Raw genomic sequence first — 25838 nt, forward strand, 5'->3', positions numbered from 1 at the left:
GAGAGGTGTGATTAAGGAGAAAGATCAGGATGAGCCACCCTTGTTAAAGAAAATTCAAGGTAAGAAGAGCCTTAAGTAGTACACTGAAGGACAGGCTGAGTTATGTGGGGGTAATTCTCAGGGCTTTCCAGGAAGGGCAGCAGATAAAACAGGCACCCAGGCATATGTATGCACAGGGTGTCTGAATGCAATCAGAGGAGGGGGAATGGAGAGAATGCCAGATTGCTAAATGTTGGTGCCTAGTTGGAAAGGGGTATAATGAATAGAAACATGCCTGTTGAGCACAAGGGAAGGTAAGTGTGGGTTTGCACATGGCAGGGCATTTCTGGGGAATTATCCAGCAGGTAACTGGAAGTACGTAAAAGATGAGAATAGAGATACATAGATTTGGCCATTATTAGAATGAAGATAAAAATAAATACATGGATGAGGCATTTGAAAGTATAAGAAAGTGGAGACAAAAAAAATGAATACTACCAAAAAAAGATCTTACTTAAAAGGGAAAAGAAAAGGAGACAAAGAAAACAATGCATGTGACAAAATTGAGGTGATATGAAAAAACAGAAATGTGTTGAAGCCTAAGAGAAAACCAGTTGAAAAACCAAAAGATGTATCCAGAGGGATCACTAGCAATGACATGAATAATACTGCTGATATTACTACATTTTTTTCCAATGTTTTGGTAGTGTTTATTTTCATGGATAGTTAGATAGTAAATGGACACTACTTTTCATGAAATTTGTCACCAGAGGGTGCTAGAGTTATTTAGGAACATAAAGAACTGGCTCCTGAGAATAAAAGATCACTTTCTTCTCTCCTGATGTGCCTATTCTAAAAGACAATGATTATACTTTGCTTAATGTAAAACAACTCTAAAATGCTCTGTTAGTAAGCAGACATCTACCTGTGCTTAGCAAGCTTTGTTCGGTTAAAGAAAACAGGAGACACCAGCTGTCATGATTTTAATCCAGCAAAGAAAAAGACAAGAGTAGGACATGACAGTTTACAGAATCTGTTTTCAGAGTCGTGGCAGGTGCTAATCCCTGAGCCTAGGCTTCTTCAGATCACATCAGTAATGTAAGAATCTAGGTCTGTGCTCTTGGAGTTTCTTCTTCACAATGGAAAAAACAGTGTGTTTGCTGGGTAGGAATAACTGAGTATCAATTTAGTTTAATGTGGCTCAATTCAACCATAATGTTGTTGTTGTCTTGAAAGATTCTACTTATTTATTTGAGAGGCAGAGTTACAGAGAGAGGGAGAGACAGAAAGAAAGGTCTTCCATCTGCTAGTTCACTCCCAGATAGCCACAAAGGCCAGAGCTGGGTCAATCCGAAGCCAGGAGGCAGGAGCTTCTTCCAGGTCAAAGCAGAGAGCTGGATCAGAAGAGGAGCAGCTGGGACAAGAACAAGCTGGGATGCTGGTGCCACAGACAGAGGCTTAGCCTACTACACCACAGTGTCAGATCTCAATCTTAATGTTTTAGTGATTTAGTATTAAAATAAATGCACTCAAGTTTCTCATTGGTGAATTGCATCCTGTTCAAATCTGAAAATATGTATTAACCAGATGAAAATTTTTTTACAAATATGTGCCCAGTACTGCATCATTCTAATAAAGCTTGGCAGAGAGGGCAAGGAAAACTGATGGGTACGGGAAGCTGGGCCATTACCTAGGAAACTGTGATTGACCTGCTAGCTTGTAAGTAGGGTAAACTCTCAGATCTTTGGTAGTTGTCGACAGTATGACATTACCTAGTGGGCCTGCTCTGTGAAATTCTGAGAATCTTTCCTAAAGGCCCAGACTAGAGCTCACTTCTGTCCTTTTAATAATTTTTTAAACACCTACTTCCTTATTTTATTTTCATTTCTGCTTAAATGCTAGCATGGTTTCCATTTTCTACACTGAAACCTCAATGACATAATACTTCCACTACACACGACTTTCATTTTAAAACTTCAAAATAATGTTATTTAGGAAGGTTCTCCATCATCGTTTGGAAACAATACCTTAATGGTCTCATTACTGTCACAGAATCTGATTGGAAATATAAAGATGAATAAGGGCTCATTTTAAGAAATCAAAACAATCTTAAAAGACTATTGAGAAAGATTCTTTCACTAGTCATTCATAGGAACCTGCTACCCACCTCTCACTCTCCACTGGGAATGAATTTCTCTTTTTCAGTCTCCTTCTCAAGAGTGAGCTGAGATGCTAGACAAATAAAATACTATACAACCTAGGCAGAGCATATTTTATATCCATGGCCAACTTAAGCAGTTTACAATACCTCAGCAGTAGTGAGAAAGATTTTGTCTGTGATGTGCCTCAATCCACAGGCCACTACACCAAGAGCAACACCAGGGAAAACATAGGAATTGTTGCCTTGGCCAGGATACAGGGTCTGTCCATTTGGAAGAGTGACTGGATCAAAAGGACTGCCACTGGCAAAAACTGCACGCCCCTGCAACAGACACACACAATTAACTTCAAAAACAAGCAGGATGTTTTAAAAACAAACGTATCAAAACAGGACTATACCATATCCAAAATTATGAGTACAAGCAATTAGCAAGAATCCTACATTTTCATTAACTCCATAGTTAATCTGGACTACTTTCTGTGGTGTTCTTTCTCACTCTTATTCCTAGAAGTAGGTGAGGTGCAGGATGCCCTAAGATCATCATTCCATTTTCTATAGTGGTCCAACTCATAGACCTGTCAAACATTTCTACTAGAAAGGCAACCAACTGTAGACTTCTAAGGATCAAATATGACACATTAACATTACACAAGTGGGAAATAATTACATTTTACATTAGAATTTTGGGACCAACATATTTCCAAAGTAATAACTGAAACGCACTTTATATATTTCTATAGTCAAGAGTTACATAGAAAATCACATAGAAAACATACTTATTTGCATAAGTGGATTTAGTAGGTAAAGAGGAAGATCATATTATCAATAATTATTAACAACTGTTTTCATTTTTCCTCATATTACTATTTTATCACAATTGTCTTGAGCAACTGTATTCATCACACGCTTCCGGAAGGCATTAATTTAGGGCCTGCCAGGTGCTGTATGTCATCCTGTTGATTAAAGGAAGAGCATTTGTTGGTATTGTGAGGATGAGTATTGAGAGAATTCATGAATCAAAGTAGGAAGAGGAAACCTCAGCAAGTAAAACATTACAATCCAAGAAATTCATTCAGTCTAAGAAAGAGTAAGGCACCAATTCCAAAGCTTAAATGATGACAAAATGGGTTATAATTTTCACATTCTTAGATAAGGAGTCTAGTGCCTAAATGATATTGATAATATTAACTTATTGATTTTTAAAAATTTTGGCTTTTAAAATTTATAAAACATAAGATAAACCTTATATAATCATACAAAAAGATGAAATAGATAAAGAAAATCCAAATTCTCATCTAGGTCTCTATAAGTCAGTTACATTCAGAATTACAGAATTAGATTTGGGTTTGGCTAAGTCTGATTACTTGAGTTCCATTCAGCATATAAAACATTTCATTCTAAACTTTCTAATGCAAGTAAATCATTGTATCATATATTTATACACCTTTAAAATTACATTTGAGAAAGTGGCTTCTAACATAACTTTCCTTCCCCCTCTTCACTCCTGTTCTTCCTATCTCTATAATCACCATATTTATGGTGATTACACTTCATGTGAATGATAGTAGTTAGACAAACATTATATATAAGACTGATAATATGGAGAATTAAATCTCTCCATACAAATTTTGGATTACATTTTCCATAGTTTAGTAATCTTTTTGTGTGTTGTATTTTAACCTTTCCTAACTGTCTTTCACCTGTGTCTGTAGTAGTAGAAACTCAAATCCAGCAACTAGCAGTTGACTTTTCTGTTTTGCTTAATCCTTTGGCCAAATCAGCATCTAAATTTACAGTATCAAAATGACTTCCAATGTTTTATGTATAGTTATGAAGAACATTAGGCAAGATATCAGATTTTAAAACACAGCTATATAAATCTGGCCAATTTTGTTTATGTATATTACAGATGAGACTTTAAACCCTTGAAGCTTATTGATATATACTAAGACAAAGTAGTTGAACATTATGTGCCTGCTATGTGCAAGGCACCATGCTAAAATTTTGTTATTGCTCAAAGGGTATTTTTTTTTTCACTTAAGGATTTTTAAAAAAATATTTATTTATTTGTTTGAAAATCAAAGTTACCATGAGAGAGGGAGAGAGAAAGAGAGAGAGAGAGAAAGAGACAGACAGACACTTTCCATGCACTGGTTCACTCCCCAGATGTCTGCAATGGCCACTCTGGGCCAGGCCAAAGCCAGGAGGCAGGAGCTTCTTCCAGGTCTGTCATGTAGGTGTAGTGGTAGGACCCAAGCACCTGGACTGTCTTCCCAGGCTTTTCCCAGTCCATTAGCTGGGAGCTGGATCAAAAGGGAAGCAGCTGGGACTTGAACTGGCACCCCTGTGTGATGCTAATGGTATACGCAGCAGCTTTACCTGCTCTACTGCAATGCCAGCCCCCATTTAAGGCTTTAAGAACAACTGAAGAATATGAGGCAAACTATCCTCCAATGTCCAGATGAGACAAAAATTAAAATCGGTGAACACATTGATGCTATCCCAACTAAGAGAGAGAAACAATGGAGTGAGCCCTGGCCAAAAAATTATTAATTCTAGTAATGAGCATTTAATGATATACTTATTTTTTTGACAGGCAGAGTTAGAAAGTGAGAGAGAGAGAGACAGAGAAAGGTCTTCCTTCTGTTGGTTCACGCCCCCCAAGTGGCTGCTAAGGCTGGCGCACTGCGCCAGTCCAAAGCCAGGAGCCAAGTGCTTCCTCCTGGTCTTCATGTGGGTGCAGGGCCCAAGCACTTGGGCCATCCTCCACTGCCTTCCCAGGCCACAGCAGAGAGCTGGACTGGAAGAGGAGCAACCAGGACAGAATCTGGTGCCCCGACCAGGACCGGAACCTGGGGTGCTGGTGCCACAGGTGGAGGATTAGCCTACTGAGCCGTGGCGCGGCCAATGATATACTTTTAAAGAACCAGAGGTAGAGCAGCAGTTAGCCTAGTAGTTAAGATGCCCATATCCCACACCAGAGTATTGAGTTTGATACCTGGCTCCAGTTTTTTTCTCCAACTTCCTGTCAATGCAGACCTTGGGAGATAGCAGTGATGGCTAGAATAACTGGGTTCCTGCTGTCCAAGTGGGAGACCAGGGTTGTGTTCCTGACTCCAGTATCCCAGCTTGCTTATTCTCTCTCTCTCTCTCTACCCTGCCTTTATCTCTCTAAAAAGAAAACTAAAAAATTTTAAGAATAAGAAAGAAGTACAGCCATCAAGTTCTGATTTGTGCAGAACAATACAACTTTGGGTTGTGTTTACCCTCTCTAGGTTACTTTGGATTTGTTTCCAAAGTAAAAATTTTAGATAGAGATGACTTAACCTCTATTTTGCTGCAATGGTATTTTCAAGTCTTTGGTGGTTAAAAAAAAAAAAGACTCATGTTAACATATTAGTCAAATATATATTCGTACAAATAGCATAAAGTAAAATACTTTTTTTGAAATAGTAAAATATTGAAGCACTGAGTATTTCTATTCCAACTGGGCTGGATGTCAAAAGAGCTGCCCAAATGCTCCACCCATGGCATCAAAATCCAAACCCAGGATTTAGGAAAGCAAAAATTAGAGTGTGGTTTTATACTGTATGCTTCAATATTTGAGAATAGCCAATTAAAAGTTATTTAAATAACCATCTAGAACCAAACTTTTTCCTTGTTAGTTAACATGTATGTTAACTTCTAAATCACTTGAGGAAAAGTATCATGGAAAATTCATTATTTTACTTAAAAAGAGGATTGATACAGGTGCCAGTGCTGTAGCACAGTGGGTTAAGCTGCTGTCTGCAGTGCAAGCACCCCACATGGGTGCCAATTCTTGTCCCCTCTGTTCCACCTCTGATCCAGCTCCCTGCTAGTATGCTAGGGAAAACAGTGGAGGATGGCCCAAGTCCTTAGGTCCTGGCCCACGTGGGAGATGCAGAAGGAAACTCCTGGCTCCTGGCTTTGTCCCGGCCTGGCATCAGCAGATGCAGCCACTTGGGGAGTGAACCAGTGGATGGAAAATATCTCTGTCTCTCTCCTCTCTGCAAATATTTCAAATAAACAAATAAATAAATCTTAAAAAAAAAAGAATAGGCCTGACACCACAATAATCCAGAAAAGGAAATAGTTCTTATGCTTCTAACTTGTTTATTTTTCTTTTAATCTTGGATGTATAATTTTTAAAGGTGAAGTGTTAAGCACCTTGGATATCCAATGTCTCTCTATAATGAATAAATATTGGATTATTAAAATATCAGTTACACTTTTTTTTTTTGCTTTACCTTAGTTATTTTATAGCACTGCTCTGCAGAACACTCTGCTTTGCTGGTTGGATTACTCAAAGCAAAAATAATAGGCCGTTCATTGAAGGCAGCCATATCCTGGAGAATCTGCTCTGTGAACGCACCACCAACTGCAGCAACTCCTATGAAGAAATGAGAGACCAGTGACCAGGGCTAGTGTTAGTTAATTCATTAAGGCAGCCTGTAGCCTACAAACAATGAGATATGTCAGGGAATTTTCTAACACACCATAAAACAAAATATAAAATACTTCTGTTAAAGTGCTAAAAAGAGATGTTTGGTAATGGCAACAATCTTTACAGTCACAAATCTACAAGTATCTATAAAAATTATACATGATATCTGGCTCATCAAGGGTTGAATTAGTGGCCAATAACTTGGAATTTGGACTATAGGCTTTTGCATTAGGAAATTAAAATATGTCCAATATATTAATGTATATGTATACATATATACATTCTCTCTATAAGCAATTCTATGAGTATATTTATCTGTCAGACTATAAAGTAATTCTGTTTTATAAACTGAAGATAACTCATTCAAATATGAATTTGATGTATCACTTATTGAGTCTAACAGAATAAAGCAGTTAGTGAAATGGGGAAAAACAGTAAGATTATTGAAAGAACACATGTTGTGAAACCATTCTAAAAGTTTGGTAAAGGTCCCGATACTGAGTAGTTATTTTTATTATGGTTTGGATTATTCTCAACACTGTCATTTGTTTAAAAGAAGTATCCAGAAATGGAGTATGATACAAAGTAAAGGCTGTCATTATATATACACAAAATAAAGGATGGCATTTCATAACTTTCTCTGAGTCTTTTAAAAATCACATAAAATGTGGCCAATTTTAAACATCTTACTGTGTACATACAATGTGCAAATTACTGGGTTAAGTGCTATAAGGAATACAAAGATTGGTGAGATGTGATCCCTGTCTTCCAGATGGTCTAGTTCAGTGTTCCACACCTCAGTATTCCTGACATTCGGGGCCTGGTAATTGCTGGTGCAGGGACTGTCCCTTGCACACAGCAGGATATTTAGCACCACCACTGGCTTCTACACACTAGATGTCAGTAGCCCCTTTCTCCACTCCAATCCCCCACTCTCCTGCAGTTACGACAGACATTGCCAAATATTGCTTGGAGGGCAAAATCTCCCATTTGAGAACCACTCTCTGTCCAGGGTTATCAAATGTGGAAATGTGCTTAACACGCCAGGTGTTAAAAGGCCCGCAGAGTGATCACTGGGGCCACATACACCTCAGCTAAGATTACCAACAAGAGCAAGATGACAGCATTGTTGTGTGACTGAATGTGTAATTTTGCTTGTGAATTCTAGGGGTTAGTGTTTCCAAAAAGCTAAATTATGCCTCAAAAATCAATAGTAAGAAAATAAATTAGGTCAAAATGGGGATTAGGGACACAGGAAAGAAAAAGTTTACCTATGAGTGCAGTTGGTTTTATTTCTTTAACAATGGCTTCTAAGTTCTTCATTTCTTCATGTTCTTGGGCAAACTGCTCTTTTTCTGGCGTTAAGGAAGCACGTCCCTAAGTAAAGCAAATAAGAACTTAAAAATCTGCCGTATGTGCATGGGGGCAAATGAAATCTCAGAATAATATGTATATTACCAGCATCTACCATTAACATTTGTGTGTAACATGTCATAGCAATTCTAAAGTTCCTTCTTCAGTTGTCAGTATTTCAGTCATTCTTTCAAAAACTGTTTATGTGTCAGACAGTGTTCCAGACAACTGAGACATAACAGCAAACAAAACAAAGTATTTCCTTTATTTAATAACTTGGTAATGTGAAATATCATCTGAATAGCAATACTGTTTACATTATCTATGTTCGCACAGTTTCAGAATCTAGACTTAACATTTGCTACTGCACTACCAATATATGTGCCATTGATGAGGAATGGAATTTGAGGCCATATTTAATACATTATATTCCTTAGATTTTCTGAATACTTTGTTTTTGTTTTTAGTGTATGATGATGGATGTGCCATGTGTCGTATACAAAACATCTAATCACAATATCCTAACTACCAATTTTGAAGATTTGACTACATAATAAATCACTACCTAATTTTATACAGTACTTTATGACTTATTAAGTTGTTTCCAGATATTTCATTTGACTTCCTCAACAAATTTTGAAAAATAAGGCAAGCATAATTAGAGTCATTTAACATATGGAGGAAACCAAGTTTGAGACATATTAAGCAACTTGCTCCAGGAACGGGGTTATACTGGAACATAAAGTCTGTGCAGGATAGTTCAGAATCAACCTAGAGAAAAACATTTGCAAATCGTGTCTCAGCCTGGTTACACAATGTTAGTCCTGAAGCCAGTACAATTCTGTTGTGTTAAAAAATTATGATTTTTATCTCTGTTTTTAAAGAACAAGACATACTTTGAAACATCAACTTCTTTGTGCTTGTTTCCTTATCTATAAAAAGTCTACTAGAAATTTCTACCTTATCAGGTTGTGGATTAAGGAAAGTAGCACATATGATGCACTCAGGACTGTGCCCCGTTTACAACAAGAGCCTAATGCAAGTTATTGTTTCTTTTAGCCCGCTGTAAAGTACTCTTTCTGTACTACTGTTTTCCATTATGAGCCTGACAGTGCACTTACGGCTTCTTAGAAACAGACTCATCATTAATTATTTTTGGGCTCTAAAGGGTTTTACCCTCTCTTCCTTTAACTCAAAATCTACTACATCTGAGGCACTGTGAAAAAGAATCTTAGTTAATTCACTCAGAATCAAATTTTAAGCTTAATGTTTGATATTCAATTCAGTAGATGATACTCTAGACCCTAACAGTATTAAGCTGAATATTGTAAGTTCAAGTTGTTGCTCACCATGCTTATTAAATAAAATTCGGGGCCAGCACTGTGGTGCAGTGGGTTAAGCCACCACCTGCAGCACCAGCATTCCATAGGGGTGCCAGTTTGGGTCCCAGCTGCTCCACTTCCTATCTAGCTCCCTGCTTATGGCCTGGGAAAGCAGCGAAGGATGGCCCAAGTGCTTGGGTCCCTGCACCCACATGGGAGACCTGGATGAAGCTCCTGGCTCCTGGCTTCAGCCTGTCTCAGCTCTGGCTGTTGCAGCCATTTGGTCTCTCTTTCTCTTCCTCTCTCTCTGTCTCTGCTTCTCCCTTTCTCTGTGTAACTGTCTTTCAAATAAATAAAAAATCTTAAAAATAACGCAAAAGAATCATATAATTCAATTTCTACTTTAAACAGAGAGCAGAAAATTTCTCAAGAAAACTCATTTTAGCATAGCCTTTTAGAATTATCAAATATTTGATATAAACCTGCATTGATTTTGCAAGTGAACACTAAAAAAACTCAGTTATTCCTTTTGTATTTATGAGACAAGATTTTTTAAACTTGCCTTTTAATGATTTACATAAATCTCTAACAATATTGAAATATTAACAATTTTCATGGAATGTGAAGGTAACTTGTACTTGGTGTTCCCTTTCTTACATCTTAGCTTCACAGCTAAGACATTTTTTCCATCTCAGAGATTAATTAAGCATTATTCTAGCATATAATAAGTGGCTAAGCCTAATGATAATTTATTACTCACAAATAAGAAAACAGTGGTATCAGAGGGTATCAAAGAATTCCCCTCAAATAGTTTGAGAATTACCAAACTTTAATTTGGAGGAAGTGGTAGATTTAATTGGCCCCAACTCCTTGTCGTGCCCTTCCTGTTGCCAAGTTGTTTTTTTGTTTGCTTGTTTTTGGCCATGTAGAGGTGGGTACATGACCTAACAGTTAAGCTGTTGGTTGGGGCTCCTGCACCCCATTTTTGATTTCTCAGGTTTTCAGTCCTGGCTCAGCTCCACTCCCAGTTCCAGCTTCCGACAGTGCAACTGGAGAGGCTGTAGGTCACAGCTCAAGTAGCTGGGTCCCTGCCACCAATGTGAGACATCTGGATTTAGTTCCAGGTTCCTGGCTTTGGCCTGGCATGGCCCTGGCCACTGTGGGCGTTTGGGGAGTGAATCACCAGATAGGAACTCACTTTGTCCCTCTGTCTCTGTATCTCTCTGCCTCTCAAATAAATAAAAATTTGAAAATAAATTTTTTAAAAGTTCTTTGCCACGTAACTCTGTAGATTCTTCCAAACAAAGGGAAAGTATGAAGATATTCCTTGACTTATGATGGGATTATAGACTATAAACTCATCATAAATTGAAACTATTAGAAGTCAAAAATGCATTTAATGCACCTAACCTACCAAACATCATAGCTTAGCCTAATCTACCTTAAATATGCTCAGAGCCATCTACCACAATGGCTATTTTATAAGAAAATGCTGAATATCTCATGTAATTTATTGTGACACATGAAAACAATTATATATTGAATACTGTACTGAAAGTAAAAAACAGTGTTATCAGATCACTTCCATACAGTAAAGATGAAAAATCATAAACCAAACCATCATGAGTCAGGGACTGCCTGTACTTTCCTCCCCCTTGTCTTTGGACTTGAACTTTGATCAATAAAATATGGAATGAAACGAGACTGTCAGCTTCAAGTTTACAACTTAAAGGGAACTCCTATTTCTGTTTGTTCTCTTGTGCCTCTGCCATTGCTTCAGACGGGCTGGACTTGACAACACTGCTAGTGTGGGGAGGATGAAAAAGTTGTGACGCACAGGGGACCCAAAATGCTGCTTAGACCGGTCTCATCCGGACCAAAGATGAGTGAGAAATAAATAACTATTACTGTATCTCACTGAGATTTTGTTGTTGGTTATACAACGGTAACTGACTGAAACAGAGAATGATTTTAATTTTTATTATATTTCTCACTAATTCTTTTTTTTTTTAAATTCAGTGTTGTTCTTATCTGTTACTTTGGAAGTCTGACTTTCCTTCTCTTGAAATGATTTAATGAAAAGAATGCTTCTGTAATCTACTTGTTATTTCAATGCCTTATTCCTGTCTTCATTACATGGCAAAAGTAATCTCGCATTATTAGAAACAAAAAACAAAGCAATTCTGGTCAACGGGATAACAATTTTCAATAGCTTCACAGTTATAGTTTTAACCATCTAAACAGTTTTAACTACCTAAATATTTACAAACTATTTCTGAAAGTACTACAAGCTAAAATGCATGACTATTTTGATAAGTGAAACTTCCAGGAGAGGTGTCAAATAAAGTTGTGGCCTGGGGAGGCACATACTGGGAGCAATAACTTAGTTTCAAACAAGACATGATACAGATTGGGGTTGTTACTCTTTCTCAGAAATGCAACTACTCAATTGCATGTATAAAAGCAAGCTAGACTAATGTCTATCTAGGACCCTGTGTGGCAAATATCATAGAACTCCACATTGTTCCTAGCATAATTTTAGGGAAACAGGCTAAACTTTAGACTTCTTACAGCTAGAATTTCTGCATTACACATAAACCCATCTAATGTTCCCACATGCATGCTGAAAGAGACCTGGGTATCAAGAAGTAGTGCGGGTTGGGGGGGGGGGAGGTTTGCTATGGTGTAGTAAGTTATGCCTCCACCTCCACCTGCAGCACTGGCATCCCAGTGGGCACTAATTCGTGTCCCAGCTCCTCTTCTGATCCAGCTCCTTGCTAATAGCCTGGGAAAGCAGTGGAAGATGGCCCAAGTGCTTGGGCCCCTGCACTAAGAGGGAGACCTGGAAGAAGCTCCTAGCTTCGGATTGGCTAAGCTCCAGCCATTGCAGCCATTTGGGGAATCAACCAGCAGTTGGAAGACCATTCTGTCTCTTCCTCTCTTTGTCTGTAACTCTACCTTATAGAGATGCTGCATAAGTGTCTCTCAGAGGGGCACACCTCCCTGATGTTAGAGGCATGGCCAAAGTTTCTGCTCACACCATAAGAGGCAGGGGAAGGGCACACCTGCCCCAAAGGAATGTGGCAGCCAGAAGAGCAGGGGGCTAATGGATGTTAATTGGTACCTGGAATATTTTTGGGGAATTAGTAAGTTTGCACAAGCATCCACATGGGCCTGTCTCTGAAGATTTACAACACAGCTCTAATCCCTATGTTAAACCACCAGACCAAATTCCTTTTCCCAAATCCTTAAGTTGATGTATAACCTTGCCTACGTGCTTGCTGGCTTGTAGACTTGCTGGTACCCTCTAAATAAAAGTGGGAGTGCATAGCTATCCAGTGGTGTGCTCTTAGAATGGACGCTCCTGTGTCCTGTCTCCTCATTTGAAAAAACCTACACTAGCTCTCAAAAAAAAGGTGGTGGCAGTGTGGCTAAGTCTGTGATGGCAGTGTTTTTTGGTTTTCTTCCAGTAGATGTGGCAGTCATAGAATCTAATGTATCAACAGGTGGGTGCTAAGTAATGGTGGTAGCAGCAACCATAACTGAGTACTTTCCTATTTGTGACTGAAACACTGATTTTTGAGTAAGCAGCAAAAGCAATGGCAATAGCAACTTCCTTCCTAATGTAGATTTCATTGTGAGAATGTTCCTGATAGCTCAGTGTGAAGCAGCCTACCTCAAAAGTTCAGAGATTTGTTTTTCAAGATATTTTAACAGATAACGTAACTTCTCTAATGTTTGCAAGCTTCTCTAACAAAGAACAAATATTTCAGGGTAATTATTCACTTACTCCAAACTAGCTATACTAATCTTAACAAAATGTCAGGTAATAATCTTGACGACTGCAGAAAAATATGCCTGTCTCTTAGAAAAACTGAGTGAGGGGCGGGTATTGTGGTGTAGCAGGTAAAACCACCATCTTCGATGACAGAATCTCAAATGGGTGCCAATTTGAGTTACAGCTGCTCCACTTCTGATCCAGCTCCCTACAAATGGTATGGGAAAAGCAGCTGAAGATGGGCCCCTGCCACCCATGTGGGAGACCTGGATGGGGCTCTTGGCTTCTGGTTTCAGCCAGAGGGAGGGAACTAGGGTATAGAAGATCTCTTTCTCTTTCTCCGTCTCTCCCTCTCTCTCTACAACTGCCTTTCAAATAAATAAATACATCTTTTTTTAAAAAACTGAAAGATATTAAACTAATAAGAACAGATACTACACTTGATCTTAGCCAAAAGGCCGATAGATAGGTCTGAGCCTCTTAACTTACAAGGCCTAAAGCCCAACAGATTATTATCAAGCCCCTTCTGTCAGGTTCTATTTGCCTCTCAATCAGAAAACTTAATTGTAGCTTAGACAGCACCTTTCTTAGCTCCTCTAATAATGACTCTGTCCTTTGTTCTAGACCCTGTCTAGCGCACCTGGGCCTCATTCCTTTGTAATCATAACCTCTACTCTACCACCAGTGGCTCTACTCCCAACCTGTGTGTACTGATGGTCCTCTTCCCCACTTAATGCTGTAGAATTGTTCAGACCTGGTTAATGCCACTCTTAGGATCATTGGTTACTATCCTCACCCTGTCTTTTATGACCTTGTCTAAATATGATCAGAGTCGGCAAACTCAGAAGGCTTCCATAGCCTTGGCAACTCATGACAAGAGCCTAGGGTGGTTACTGGCGCCATAAGCTAGAGTGTCAATTTGTTGGGTCAACAACAGGAGTCACTGTGCACTTGCTCCTCATGAGGGATCTCTGTCCTTAATGTGCTGTACATTGTGATTTAATGCTATAACTAGTACTCAAACAGTATTTTTCACTTCATGTTTCTGTGTGGGTGCAAACTGTTGAAAGCTTTACTTAATATATGCTAAATTGATCTTCTGTATATAAAGAGAATTGAAAATGAATCTTGATGTGAATCGAAGGGGAGAGGGAGCGGGAGAGGGGAGGGTTGCAACGGGTGGGAGGGAAGTTATGGGAGGGGGAAGCCATTGTAATCCATAAGCTGTACATTGGAAATTTATATTCATTAAATAAAAGTTAAAAAAAAAAACTGAATGAACCTCAGGGTTTTGCCTATTGGTATTTTGGCTTCTCATCTAAAAAAATTTATATACAAACACTCAATACATTTTTTTATGTCCAAATATTGAAACTCTTTCATATGGCACAGAGTTGTTTTATCCATCAAGATTCACTTCTTTTTTAAAAAATCAATTTATTTGTGTTTGTATGTAGCTTCATTCTCTCATTTTTAAAAAAAATTTATTTATTTGAAAAGCAGAGTAAAATGAGGGGTGGGGGAGAGAGAGAGAGAAAACAAGAGGTCTTCCATCTGCTGGTTTACTCCCCAAATAGCTACAATGGTCAGAACTGGGCTGATCTGAAGCCAGGAGCCAGGAGCTTCTTTTGGTCTCCCACATGGATGCAGGGTCCCAAGGACTTGGGCCATCTTCTACTGCTTTCCCAGGCCACAGCAGAGAGCTGGAACAGAAGTGGAACAGCTGGGACACGAACCAGCACCCATATGGGATGCCAGCACTGCAGGTGGCGACTTTACCTGCTATGCCACAGCGCTGGTCCCTTCATTCTCTCATTTTTAACAATAATTATTCCTAGGGCAGGCATTATGGCACAGTGTGTTAAGCTACTGCTTTGGGCACCTGTGTCCCATATTGGAGTCCCTCAGCGAGATGCGCCAGTCGCAGCGGCCATTGGAGGGTGAACCAACGGCAAAAAGGAAGACCTTTCTCTCTGTCTCTCTCTCTCTCTCTCACTACCCACTCTGTCTGTCAAAAAAAAAAAAAAAAAAAAAAAGCAGAAAAACCACTAGAAAAATCATGAGGGAAAGGAATCTGTCAGATTTTTCAGAACTATAAACAGAATAGGAAATAGGAAAAATATCTGTAACAGGAAAATATGCCACTGATTTATTTTAAACAATGGTTCAGCTCACCAAAGTATAAGATGCCACACAATGCATTGTAAAGCCGCATGGCTCATTGCAAAGACCTACTGAAAGTAGCTGAGTGGGTGTTCCCAGTGAGAAAACTACCAGCTTTAAACCATTCGTCTGCTGAAAAAACATGACAATGAAAATAAATCCAGATTGCTTCTGGCATATAATTTAAAATAAATTTACATATGATCTCCATAAATAGAAATGGATTACTTTTCATTAGATGAGAAACCAAGATGTAGCCACTCACGATAAAACTGACATCAACAGTAAAAAACCCTAGAGTTGATTTTGTTAGTAGCTGAAATAACCAAATTCAAACTGGTGTAAATATGAGCTGCTGTTCAAAGTGGCATGTGAATAAGAGAAGAGTGCTTCTATCAAACGAGGACCTACACAAAGCAAGGTCAAAAAACGAGGACCTACATAAAGCAATATGAATTTAAAAGATGTTGACTTCTCTGAAAATGAGAGACACAATCTCCATTCTTAACACAGTGATTCAAAATATTCCTCAGTGTAATGTCTCAGAATATCCCAAACAGCAAATTTTTTAAATTGTAAATGCATTCCTAGTGTTATCTTCATCACTATGATAGTAGTCAATATATCCATAGCTGTGATAACTTTTGTTGGCTAAGGACATGAATAACTAGTAGCAGAATGTATTCTAATAGCTAACAACAAATAAATTTGTTGGTTCTGAAAATTTTTCATGAAGAAAGGCACCACAATTAAACACTGAAAATACAATCTATAAAATGTTGGGAATAGAATATGAACTAAGACTCAGAATAATGAAGTCCCTAGGCTCTTCCACTCACTGCATGACTGTGGGCAAATCCTTTGACATTCCATTGATCTTGGTTGCTCTATCTACAGAATAATTTCCATCATGGCAGTGCTGGTGAGAATGAACCAGATTTGGGCTTTCCTAAGCTAACCAAGCACCACATTTATCTGAAGAAAAATAGTTTCCCAAGCTCTACTTCCAGGGCTAAATCAATTCTAATTCAGTATGTATACTTTTTTTTTTTTTTTTTTGACAGGCAGAGTGGATAGTGAGAGAGAGAGAGAGAGAGAGAGAGAGAGAAAGGTCTTCCTTTTGCCATTGGTTCACCCTCCAATGGCCGCTGCGGCCGGCGCATCACGCTGATCTGAAGCCAGGAGCCAGGTGCTTCTCCTGGTCTCCCATGTGGGTGCAGGGCCCAAGCACTTGGGCCATCCTCCACTGCCTTCCTGGGCCATAGCAGAGAGCTGGCCTAGAAGAGGGGCAACCAGGATAGAATCTGGCGCCACAACCGGGTCTAGAACCTGGTGTGCCGGCACCGCAAGGCGGAGGATTAGCAGTATGTATACTTTTAAAAGCTTCTCAAGTGACCAGAAATCATTACCCAATTTTGAAAATCACTGTATTAAATGATCTGTCATATCTTTATCAGAGCCATTTTAAAACATGTGATATATTCTCATAAAGATATAAAATAATGACTTCTGGTCGGCGCCGTGGCTCACTAGGCTAATCCTCCGCCTTGCGGTGCCGGCACATCGGGTTCTAGTCCCGGTCGGGGCACCGATCCTGTCCCGGTTGCCCCTCTTCCAGGCCAGCTCTCTGCTGTGGCCAGGGAGTGCAGTGGAGGATGGCCCAAGTCCTTGGGTCCTGCACCCCATGGGAGACCAGGAGAAGCACCTGGCTCCTGCCATCGGATCAGCGCGGTGCGCCGGCCGCAGTGCGCCTACCGCGGCGGCCATTGGAGGGTGAACCAATGGCAAAGGAAGACCTTTCTCTCTGTCTCTCTCTCTCACTGTCCACTCTGCCTGTCAATAATAATAATAATAATAATAATGACTTCTATAGAAGGAAAGCTACAGAATAATATAAATTGGCAACTGCAGACTTCCAGTAGTTTTTTGGCTGACAATCAGATATAATGAAATATATTTAAAGTAGGTTAAACTGACGTAAATTGTCTAAAATGAGGAGCAAATTATAAAGAAAATGGATAAATATGAAAAGTAAAGATGTATGCTTTATCATATATACCTTACTTCACTAATCACATTGTCACCAGCTTGTGGTCACTGAAGCCAGAATGTGGCCAGAAGATGACCTATTTAGTGAGGGAATTTGATGATGTGATTTAAAGAAACAATTAGAATGTGAATGCCACCTCTTCCATGTTGAGGCATTTGCCTTTACCTTTGGGCCTCTATTTAGCCTGATAGCTCACTTCTCTCCTGTTTCTTTCTTTCTTTTTTAATAAAAATCAAAATCTAATTCGGAATATACATTCTTTAAGCCAGTAACTTAAGTTGGTTATGGACAAAGATTTCTTTCTCCTCCATTCTTTCTTTTCAGAATTCCTTGCTGAAATGCTTTCTGTCATCTTTTGGTGAAGTTCAGGCATGTGAACACCCCTTCCTTAGTATTTCTTAAAGACTCTCTAAATAGACTATGTGTGACTGGTAATTTCTTTGTGATATCATTTCTTTAACCTCCTCTTGCCCTTTAATTGTATACTGATTTCTAGTACAAGGTAGAAGATTTAATCAGATTGAAATCATTATCGATTTTTGTGGGGAAGAGTGTAGTATTTCATTCTGTGTATACAATGTATAATGCTCTAACTGGGTAGCTGACATTTCCACTTCCTTAAACATCTAAAAAAGTTTTAATTAATGAGAAATCATGGCATGTCTCTGGGGTACAATGTGTCACCCTAGCACATGAACCAATATGTGATTTATAGAGATCAAACAAGGGCCATCAACATCTCTGTCTCTCCATTACCAGCTCATGTTCCAGAGCTTTCAAACTCCTCCCTCTAGACATTCAAAAATACATATTGTAGATCACTGTGAACTACAGTCCTCCCCTGTGCTGTGGAACCAGAACTTACTCCTTTCTTCTGACTGTATTTTGGCCATTTCCCCCTTCTTCTCCCTGCCAAGCCAGTATCTAGTAGTCACTATTCTATATTCAGATTAACCTTTTTAAAAAACCTTCCACAGATAAGAGAGAATATGCAGTATTTATCTTTCTGGCTGACTTAAGTCAACATTGCTATCATCAAAAGGATACCAACAAATGTACTAAGGATATGGAGGGAAAAGAACTCTTACACACTGTTGGTGGAATGTGAATTAGTACAGACATTAGGAAGAACAGTACAGAGATTACTTAAAAGACTACAAATAGAGAGAGGTATCAAAAATCTAGCTATCACACTTTTGGTAAATATCCAAAGAAAACAAAATCAGTATCTCAAAAAGACACCTGCACTCTGTTTACTGCTTCACTATTCACAATGGCTAAGATATGGAATCACTCTACATGCCCAGAAATGGATGAACGGATCAAGTAAATATGCTATACATATGCAGTGGAATATTATTCAGCCATAAAGAGAATGACTTCCTATCTTTTGCAGCAAAATGGAAGAAATACTACCTTTTTCAAAAGCACATATGTTGTGGTGTAAGTAAGGAGGTGGCTAGGTGGCAAAGACTGTCATGATTTTGCGTTATCATCCCACAAACACAGACAGGTATAAATAAATAATAGATTGCTACTGATAAATATGCATTCTTCCTTTGCACAGCCATTGGAAGATCTCTTCTACAAGTGCCTACTTTGAATTCACACCTGCCTGGCCAGCGGGCCTGATTTTACTGGCCTGACTTTTCTGTCATGTCTTTAGTTATTTATCAAGAATGAGTCTTATCCCTCTTTGGATCTGTAGACAGGGCCTCCTCAGCTCACTGTCAGTAGCATTTCATTGCAATACTTGTAATATATGCTTGTAATATGTGCTTGCTAGAAGAGTCCAAAATTGTTTTGATGAGTCCCAGCATAGATTAACAGAAGAAAAAATGCTGTGATAAAAATGCAACAAGGAGTATGGAATGGTTGTAATTCAAGATAGTAGTAGTAAACCTTATCAACACTTAATTTTGTGTGTTAAAAATCTTTGCTCCTGAGACTGGGGTTGTGGCATAGCAGGTTAAGCTGCTGCTTGCAATGCCAGCATGCCATATGGGCACTGGTTTGAGTCCTGGCTACTCCACTTCTGATCCAGCTGATCTTTGACTTCTATTATTTTTAGTACCTATATACAAATTGATAATACTTTTAATGAAATAGAAAAGAGGGAGAAAATAATCAAGCAAATGCTTTTCAACAAACTACAAAGTGTCTTAGGAGTTACTATTTTAAAAACACACAAAAAATCAGAGTTTATGAAACGTATTCACCATCATTCAAGGTGGTGAAATTCTGTCTGAAATTCTAATAAAACAAAGGAATGGAAAATTTATCTATACAGTGTGGGGTTTCAAACCCTAGACTTGCAGATTACACTCTCATGAAGGAAATAACTCTTTTTTTCAAAGTTGCCTTTATAACATATACTGTAACTTTATTCACCATTTCTACCTAAATACTTAACTATAACTTTAAAAAAAAGAGAGGGAGGAGATGAACAATTTGGAACATGCTCAATCGGACTGGCCGCAAATGGTGGAGTTTGAAATGTGCCAGGGGATTCCAACACAATCCCATCAAGGTGGCATGTACCAATGCCATCTCACTGGTCACATTCGATGGCTCTGATAGGTCACATTCGATGGCTCTGATAGGTCTAAGAGTCAAAGAGATCACACAAACAAGACAAGTATCTGCTAATACTAACTGATAGAATCAAAAAGGGAGAGAAAGATCCAACATGGGAAGTGGGATACACAGCAGACTCATAGAATGGCAGATGTCCTAAACAACACTCTGGCCTCAGAATCAGCCCTCAAGGCATTCGGATCTGGCGGAAGAGCCCATGAGAGTATAGCAGGCATGGAAAGCCAAGATATCATGGAAAAAAAAAAAAAAAGACCTAAATGAAAGATCTCTGTGAGTGAGATCCCAGTGGAAAGAACGGGGCCATCAGAGAAGGAGGTACCCTTCTCCGAAGGGAGGAGAGAACTTCCACTTTGACTATGACCCTATCGGAATAAGATCAAAGTCAGCGAACTCTAAAGGCTTCCATAGCCCTGGCAACTCATGACTAGAGCCTAGGGAGATTACTGACGCCATGAACAGGAGTGTCAAATTGTTAAATCAGCAACAGGAGTCACTGTGTACTTACACCCCATGTGGGATCTGTCCCTAATGTGTCGTCTAAAGCGAAGTGATGCTATAACTAGTACTGAAACAGTATTTTTATACTTTGCATTTCTGTGTGGGCACAAACTGATGAGGTCTTTACTAATTATATACTGAAGTGATCTTCTGTATATAAAGAGAATTGGAAATGAAAAAAAAAAAAACCAACCTGGTGTTAAAATGGAAATGGCATAGAAAATTAATTAATTTGAAAAAAAATTATGTAGGATCTCTGTCTTTAATGTGCTGTACATTGCTATTTAATGCTATAATTAGTAATCCAATGGTAGTTTTTTCACTTTATGTTGCTATATGGGGCAAAATGTTGAAATCTTTACCTAATATATACTAAACTGATCTTCTGTATATAAAGAGAATTGAAAATGAATCTTTACATGAATGGAAGGTGAAAGGGAGCGGGAGGGGGGAGGGTTGCGGGCGGGAGGGAGGTTATGGGAGGGGGGAAGCCATTGTAACCCATAGGCTATACTTTGGAAATTTATATTCATTAAATAAAAGTTTAATAAAAAAAATTTAAAAAAATACAATGAAGAAAATTTAAAAAAACACATATAACCAAAATCAAACCAAAATTTAAATCAGCCTATGTTTGATTCTAGGTAGATAAAGTCTTCCCATTATGATTTCTGTTAATAGCCTACTTTGAGTTTTATTGTTTCATCTTAGCATTATTTTGGTTTATTAGAGGCAAAATGTATGCATTTAAGGAATAGAATAAGTCCAGTTTCTTCTGTTTTGTGGCTTTTTGTCCTTCCAAAAAGTGTTCAGACCATCATTGTAAAGTGCAAACGTTAATCATGCTGGTAATGTTCCTTTTTTGTCATCTCTCACATTTTTTTATTCTCCCTCCCTTTAACTTTTATTTTGGAAGTCTTTTATTTTTAAAAAACAAGTATCAGGGCCAGTGCTGTGGCGCAGCGGGATAAGGCCCTGGCCTGCAGCACTGGCATCCCATGTGGGTGCCGGTTCGAGTCGCAGCTGCTCCACCGCCTATCTAGCTCCCTGATAATGCGCCTGGGAAAGCAGCGGAGGATGGCCCAAGCCCTTAGGCCCCTGCATCCACGTAGGAGACTCGGAAGAAGCTCCTTGCTCCTGGCTTCGTATGCACTCAGCTCTGGCTGTTATAGCCATTTAGGGGGTGAACCAGTGGATGGGAGACTCTCTCTTTCTATGTTTCAACCTCTCTCTGTAACTCTGTCTTTCAAATAAATAAAATAATCTTTTTAAAAAAGTTATCAACTTATTTATATTAATACTAGTTGGCCAAACTAATATATCAATTGTTTATTGCTATAAAATACTAAAGTATTAAGATATTTGAGTAGTATCAGTGACAAGGTAATTGATTCCAATCAACCTGATGGATTATTTAAAATACTGGCATTCTATAGCACAAACTCTTCCCAATGCACCTTATTTTATAAATAATAAATGCTATGGCTGTGATGTTGAATATGAAAACAGAAAACATCCCAGAATTATAATTATCTAGTCTGATGAAGATATACTTCCAAAGATGAGCTGACCTTAATGTTGACTTTTTAATTTTTGGTTTTATGTCTAAAACATGAAGGGGGACTGACTTTGAGGCACAGTAGGCTAGGCTGCTGCTTATGACACTGGCATCCCATTGGAATATCGGTTCTAGTCCTGGCTACTCTACTCTGTTTCTGATCCAGCTCTCTGCTAATGCACCTAGGGAAGCAGCAGAAGATGGTCCAAAGTATTTTGGCTCCTGCCACCCACAATGAAGCCCCAGATGGAGCTCCAAGCTCCTGGCTTCAACCTGGCCCAGCTTTGGCCATGTGGGGAGTGACTAGCAGATGGAAGATCTCTTTCTCTCTGTCATTTTGTCTTTCAAACAAATAAAATAAATCTTTTAAAAGTAAAATAGTGGACCTTCACCAAAAAAACAACTTTGTTCAAAATTTTATATATTATAAATAATTATATTACAAGCTAGTAAAATCAATAAAGTGATTATTATTGGCTCTCAGGAGATGCTGTAAAAGTACTAATGATGAGAGAAATAAAATATAAGAGAATCATATATATTTGAAAGCAATGTTATACTAATTTACTAGTTATTCTAAGATCCATTAGCTCTATAACAAAAATCAATCTAAGAATTTCGGTTGTTTAAAACAATGAGAGGGCCTGGTGTCGTGGTGTAGCAGGTAAAGCCACAGCCTGAGAAGCTTGCACTCCATATAGGTTCTGGTTCAAGTCCTGGCTGCTCTACTTCCCATTCAGCTCCCTGCTAAAGGCTTGGAAAAGAGTAGTGCAAGATGGCCTAACTGCTTGGGCCCCTGCCATTTGTGTGGGAGACCCACAAGAAACTCCTAGCTCCTGGCTTCGGTCTGGTCCAGCCCTGGCTGTTGTGGACACCTGTGGAGTAAACCAGCAAATGAAAGATTGATCTCTCCCTTTCGAAATCTCTCTCTCTCTCTCTCTCTCTCTCTGTCTTTCTCTTTCTGCCTTTCCCTCGCTCTCTGACTCTGACTTTCTGAATAATAAATATTTTTAAAAATGTGTAAAAACATATGAGACGCTGGCGCCACGGCTCACTAGGCTAATCCTCTGCCTGCGGCGCCGGCACACCGGGTTCTAGTCCCGGTCGGGGCACTGGATTCTGTCCCAGTTGCCCCTCTTCCAGGCCAGCTCTCTGCTGTGGCCCGGGAGTGCAGTGGAGGATGGCCCAAGTGCTTGGGCCCTGCACCCCATGGGAGACCAGGAGAAGCACCTGGCTCCTGCCATCGGATCCGCGCAGTGCGCCGGCCGCAGCGCGTGGGCCGCGGCAGCCATTGTAGGGTGAACCAGCAGCAAAAAGGAAGACCTTTCTCTCTGTCTCTCTCTCTCACTGTCCACTCTGCCTGTCAAAAAAGAAAAAAAAAAAAAAAAAGAGAAAAAGTGATTAATTGGAAGTCAATGTGTCTCTTTTATATTAAAAAGTACACAGCTATTATATATAGAACAACCTTCCAAAATCTAACTTTACCTTGGAAAGCAGAATATATGCACTGCTTTATTTTGGCAAGTAAAAGACTTATGAAGTAAGTTTGACTGATTAGGTTTAGCCAGCAATTTCAGCTATTCCAAGTATTGCAATCCATGGAATTTAGAGTCTTAGCTTAGTATATCTATGTTAAAATTATTTGAGATGCTAAAATCTGTATATTTTATATAGGCTTAACATAAAAATGTCATTACAAACCATAAAACAAAACAATAGCCATAAATTTCCCCTTTTTTAGATTCCTGAATGTTTTACAACCCTGTGGTCTACACAATTTATATAGCTTTTTCCTTAGCTCCAACAATTTACATGCTGATGATCCCCAAACCTCTATCTCCCCAAACCAAGACCCTTATCCTGAGTGTCAGTCCTGTATCTCCAACTGCTGAGGGGCCAGCTCTACTGAGGGATCCAAAGCCATTTTAAACTTGCTATGTACAGAACGGATCTCATCATCTTTCCCTTAAACTGATCTGTTCTTCTAAAAATTGACATATATAATAATGGCTTGTATTTATAGGGTGTAATAACTTGACACAGTATACATCATGCAGTGATCAAGTCAGGGAGTCAGCCACTTCTACCTCCTTAGACATGTATCGTCTCTGAACCTGGGAAGCTTTCAATCCTCTTTTCCAGTTCTTCATAAAACATATAATGTTGCAAACTGTAATCATCCTGCTATGTTAGGGATTAGGAAGGGAACTGTAGAAGGGGGGATATAGTTGGAAGGTACCAAAGCACAGTTACATAGCAAGACTACGTTCCAGTAGTCTGTTCTTTATTCTTTTTTTTTTTTTTTTTAATGACTGTAGCACTTACCTGGACACCCAAGGAGACCAGCTAGACTTCTTTCTCTACTCTTCTCTGTTCTTCCTTCCATATTTAACCAACTACTAAGTAAACCAATCTTGTTTCCCAAATATCTAGCTAATCAAGCTTCTTTTGCACAACTCCATGGTTGGGCTCCAGCTAATTTTTATCTGGATGACTGTAACAGTTTTACAACTCATTTCCTTTTCGCAGTGTCCCTCATTTCATCTACCACAATGCCATGAGAAGGACAAAGAGACAAAGCCCCTGCGCGAGCTTAACTGCTCATCTTCAGGATTCAGAATATCTTGTCACATGTCATCTACTTCCTTTCAAACCTAATCCTTAAATCTGTCTTATAAAAATATTTTCTTTTGCACATGTTACTTGCTCTGCCTGGAAATTTGGTCATTATTATATTAACATTTATTATCAGGTATGTACTAGACACTGTATAGGATTTTTTTAAAATATAAGGAGATGGAAGGCAATCCTTAGTTTCAATCAAGATCTCTGAAGGAACAACCCACCATACCTTGTTTCAGTTTGGGATACAGGGGTTTATGATACCTATTGAGTCTTCAGATGAACTTCTTAACTCTTCCTTACCAACTTTGCTTAAGAGACAACTTGTCTTGGGATCTTCCTCAATATTCCCATTCTCCTGTTTAATAGTTAGGACCTTCACCTCCTGCATACCCTGGCACTTTGAGTATATTTCTATAATAACACTTTTACATAGTACTGTAACACATGGCTTGAGTTTTTCCCACTATGTTATGAACTTCCTGAGATCAAAGGCTTTATTTTGTCCTCAGAGTTTAGAACATTGGCTGACTCATAGGTTTAATTTAGTAAATGTTCTTATTTCATGTCTACAACCTATCTCATGTCACCACAGTTTATAAATTTTTATAGTTTGCTAATTCTTCAAAGTAAAAATTTTTAAGCCAAGAAATTATAAAAAATTTTCTATCAAAATATGAAAATCTCTGTGTTTATATATATATATTTATTATAAATTTAAGGCAAAAAATCTCTGAATAATAATTTTTAAAAAACTAATACTTTTCTTGCTTTATAGGAACATAAATAGAATAAGAATTTGGAACATACAAAACAGCACTAAAAGCAATTAAAGTAATGTGTAATATGTATTGACATATGTCCTCTATACCTTTTAAATACAACTGTTTTTAAATAAAATTATAATATAATACTTTAGAGATTTTTATTCATATTATTAATCCTGTAGTGTGTCATTTATTGTTCTTTGAAAACAATTTGAAGCCTAAATACTGTACTCATATGACTAGTCCACAATTTATTTAATAATTATTCTTTATTTAGGTAACATATCACTGTTATATTTATTGTGTGATAAACTCTCAGTATTATAAATAATACTGTCATAGCATTATCTACAGGAAAGATACTTAGAATGGAAACTACTGTCTCATAAACTTTTAATTGCCCTACATACACATAAAACATCTTTTCAGAGCACTTGTACACATTCACATTTACTTCTACATTAACTTCTAGAAGACATTGTTTATCACTGGTTACTCCTTAAAATTCATCTTCACACAGGAAG

General features: G+C 38.5%; 1 protein-coding gene and 1 non-coding gene across 2 annotated transcripts in view; both read right to left on the reverse strand.

The window, feature by feature from the left end:
• ME1 (malic enzyme 1) overlaps window positions 1-25838 on the reverse strand; it is a 239696-nt gene that overhangs the window by 10745 nt on the left and 203113 nt on the right. The window contains exons 10-12 of the mRNA XM_062186425.1: window positions 7877-7982; window positions 6409-6551; window positions 2288-2461 (exon numbers count right to left, since the gene is read on the reverse strand). Of these exons, the coding sequence (XP_062042409.1) occupies window positions 2288-2461; window positions 6409-6551; window positions 7877-7982 (423 nt within the window). The remainder of the gene's footprint in view (window positions 1-2287; window positions 2462-6408; window positions 6552-7876; window positions 7983-25838) is intronic.
• LOC133757290 (U2 spliceosomal RNA) lies at window positions 13337-13531 on the reverse strand. The gene has a single exon (XR_009865652.1). It is a non-coding gene; the product is annotated as a U2 spliceosomal RNA (small nuclear RNA).

Source organism: Lepus europaeus, chromosome 3 (assembly GCF_033115175.1).
Source record: "Lepus europaeus isolate LE1 chromosome 3, mLepTim1.pri, whole genome shotgun sequence".
Taxonomy (NCBI): Eukaryota; Metazoa; Chordata; class Mammalia; order Lagomorpha; family Leporidae; genus Lepus; species Lepus europaeus.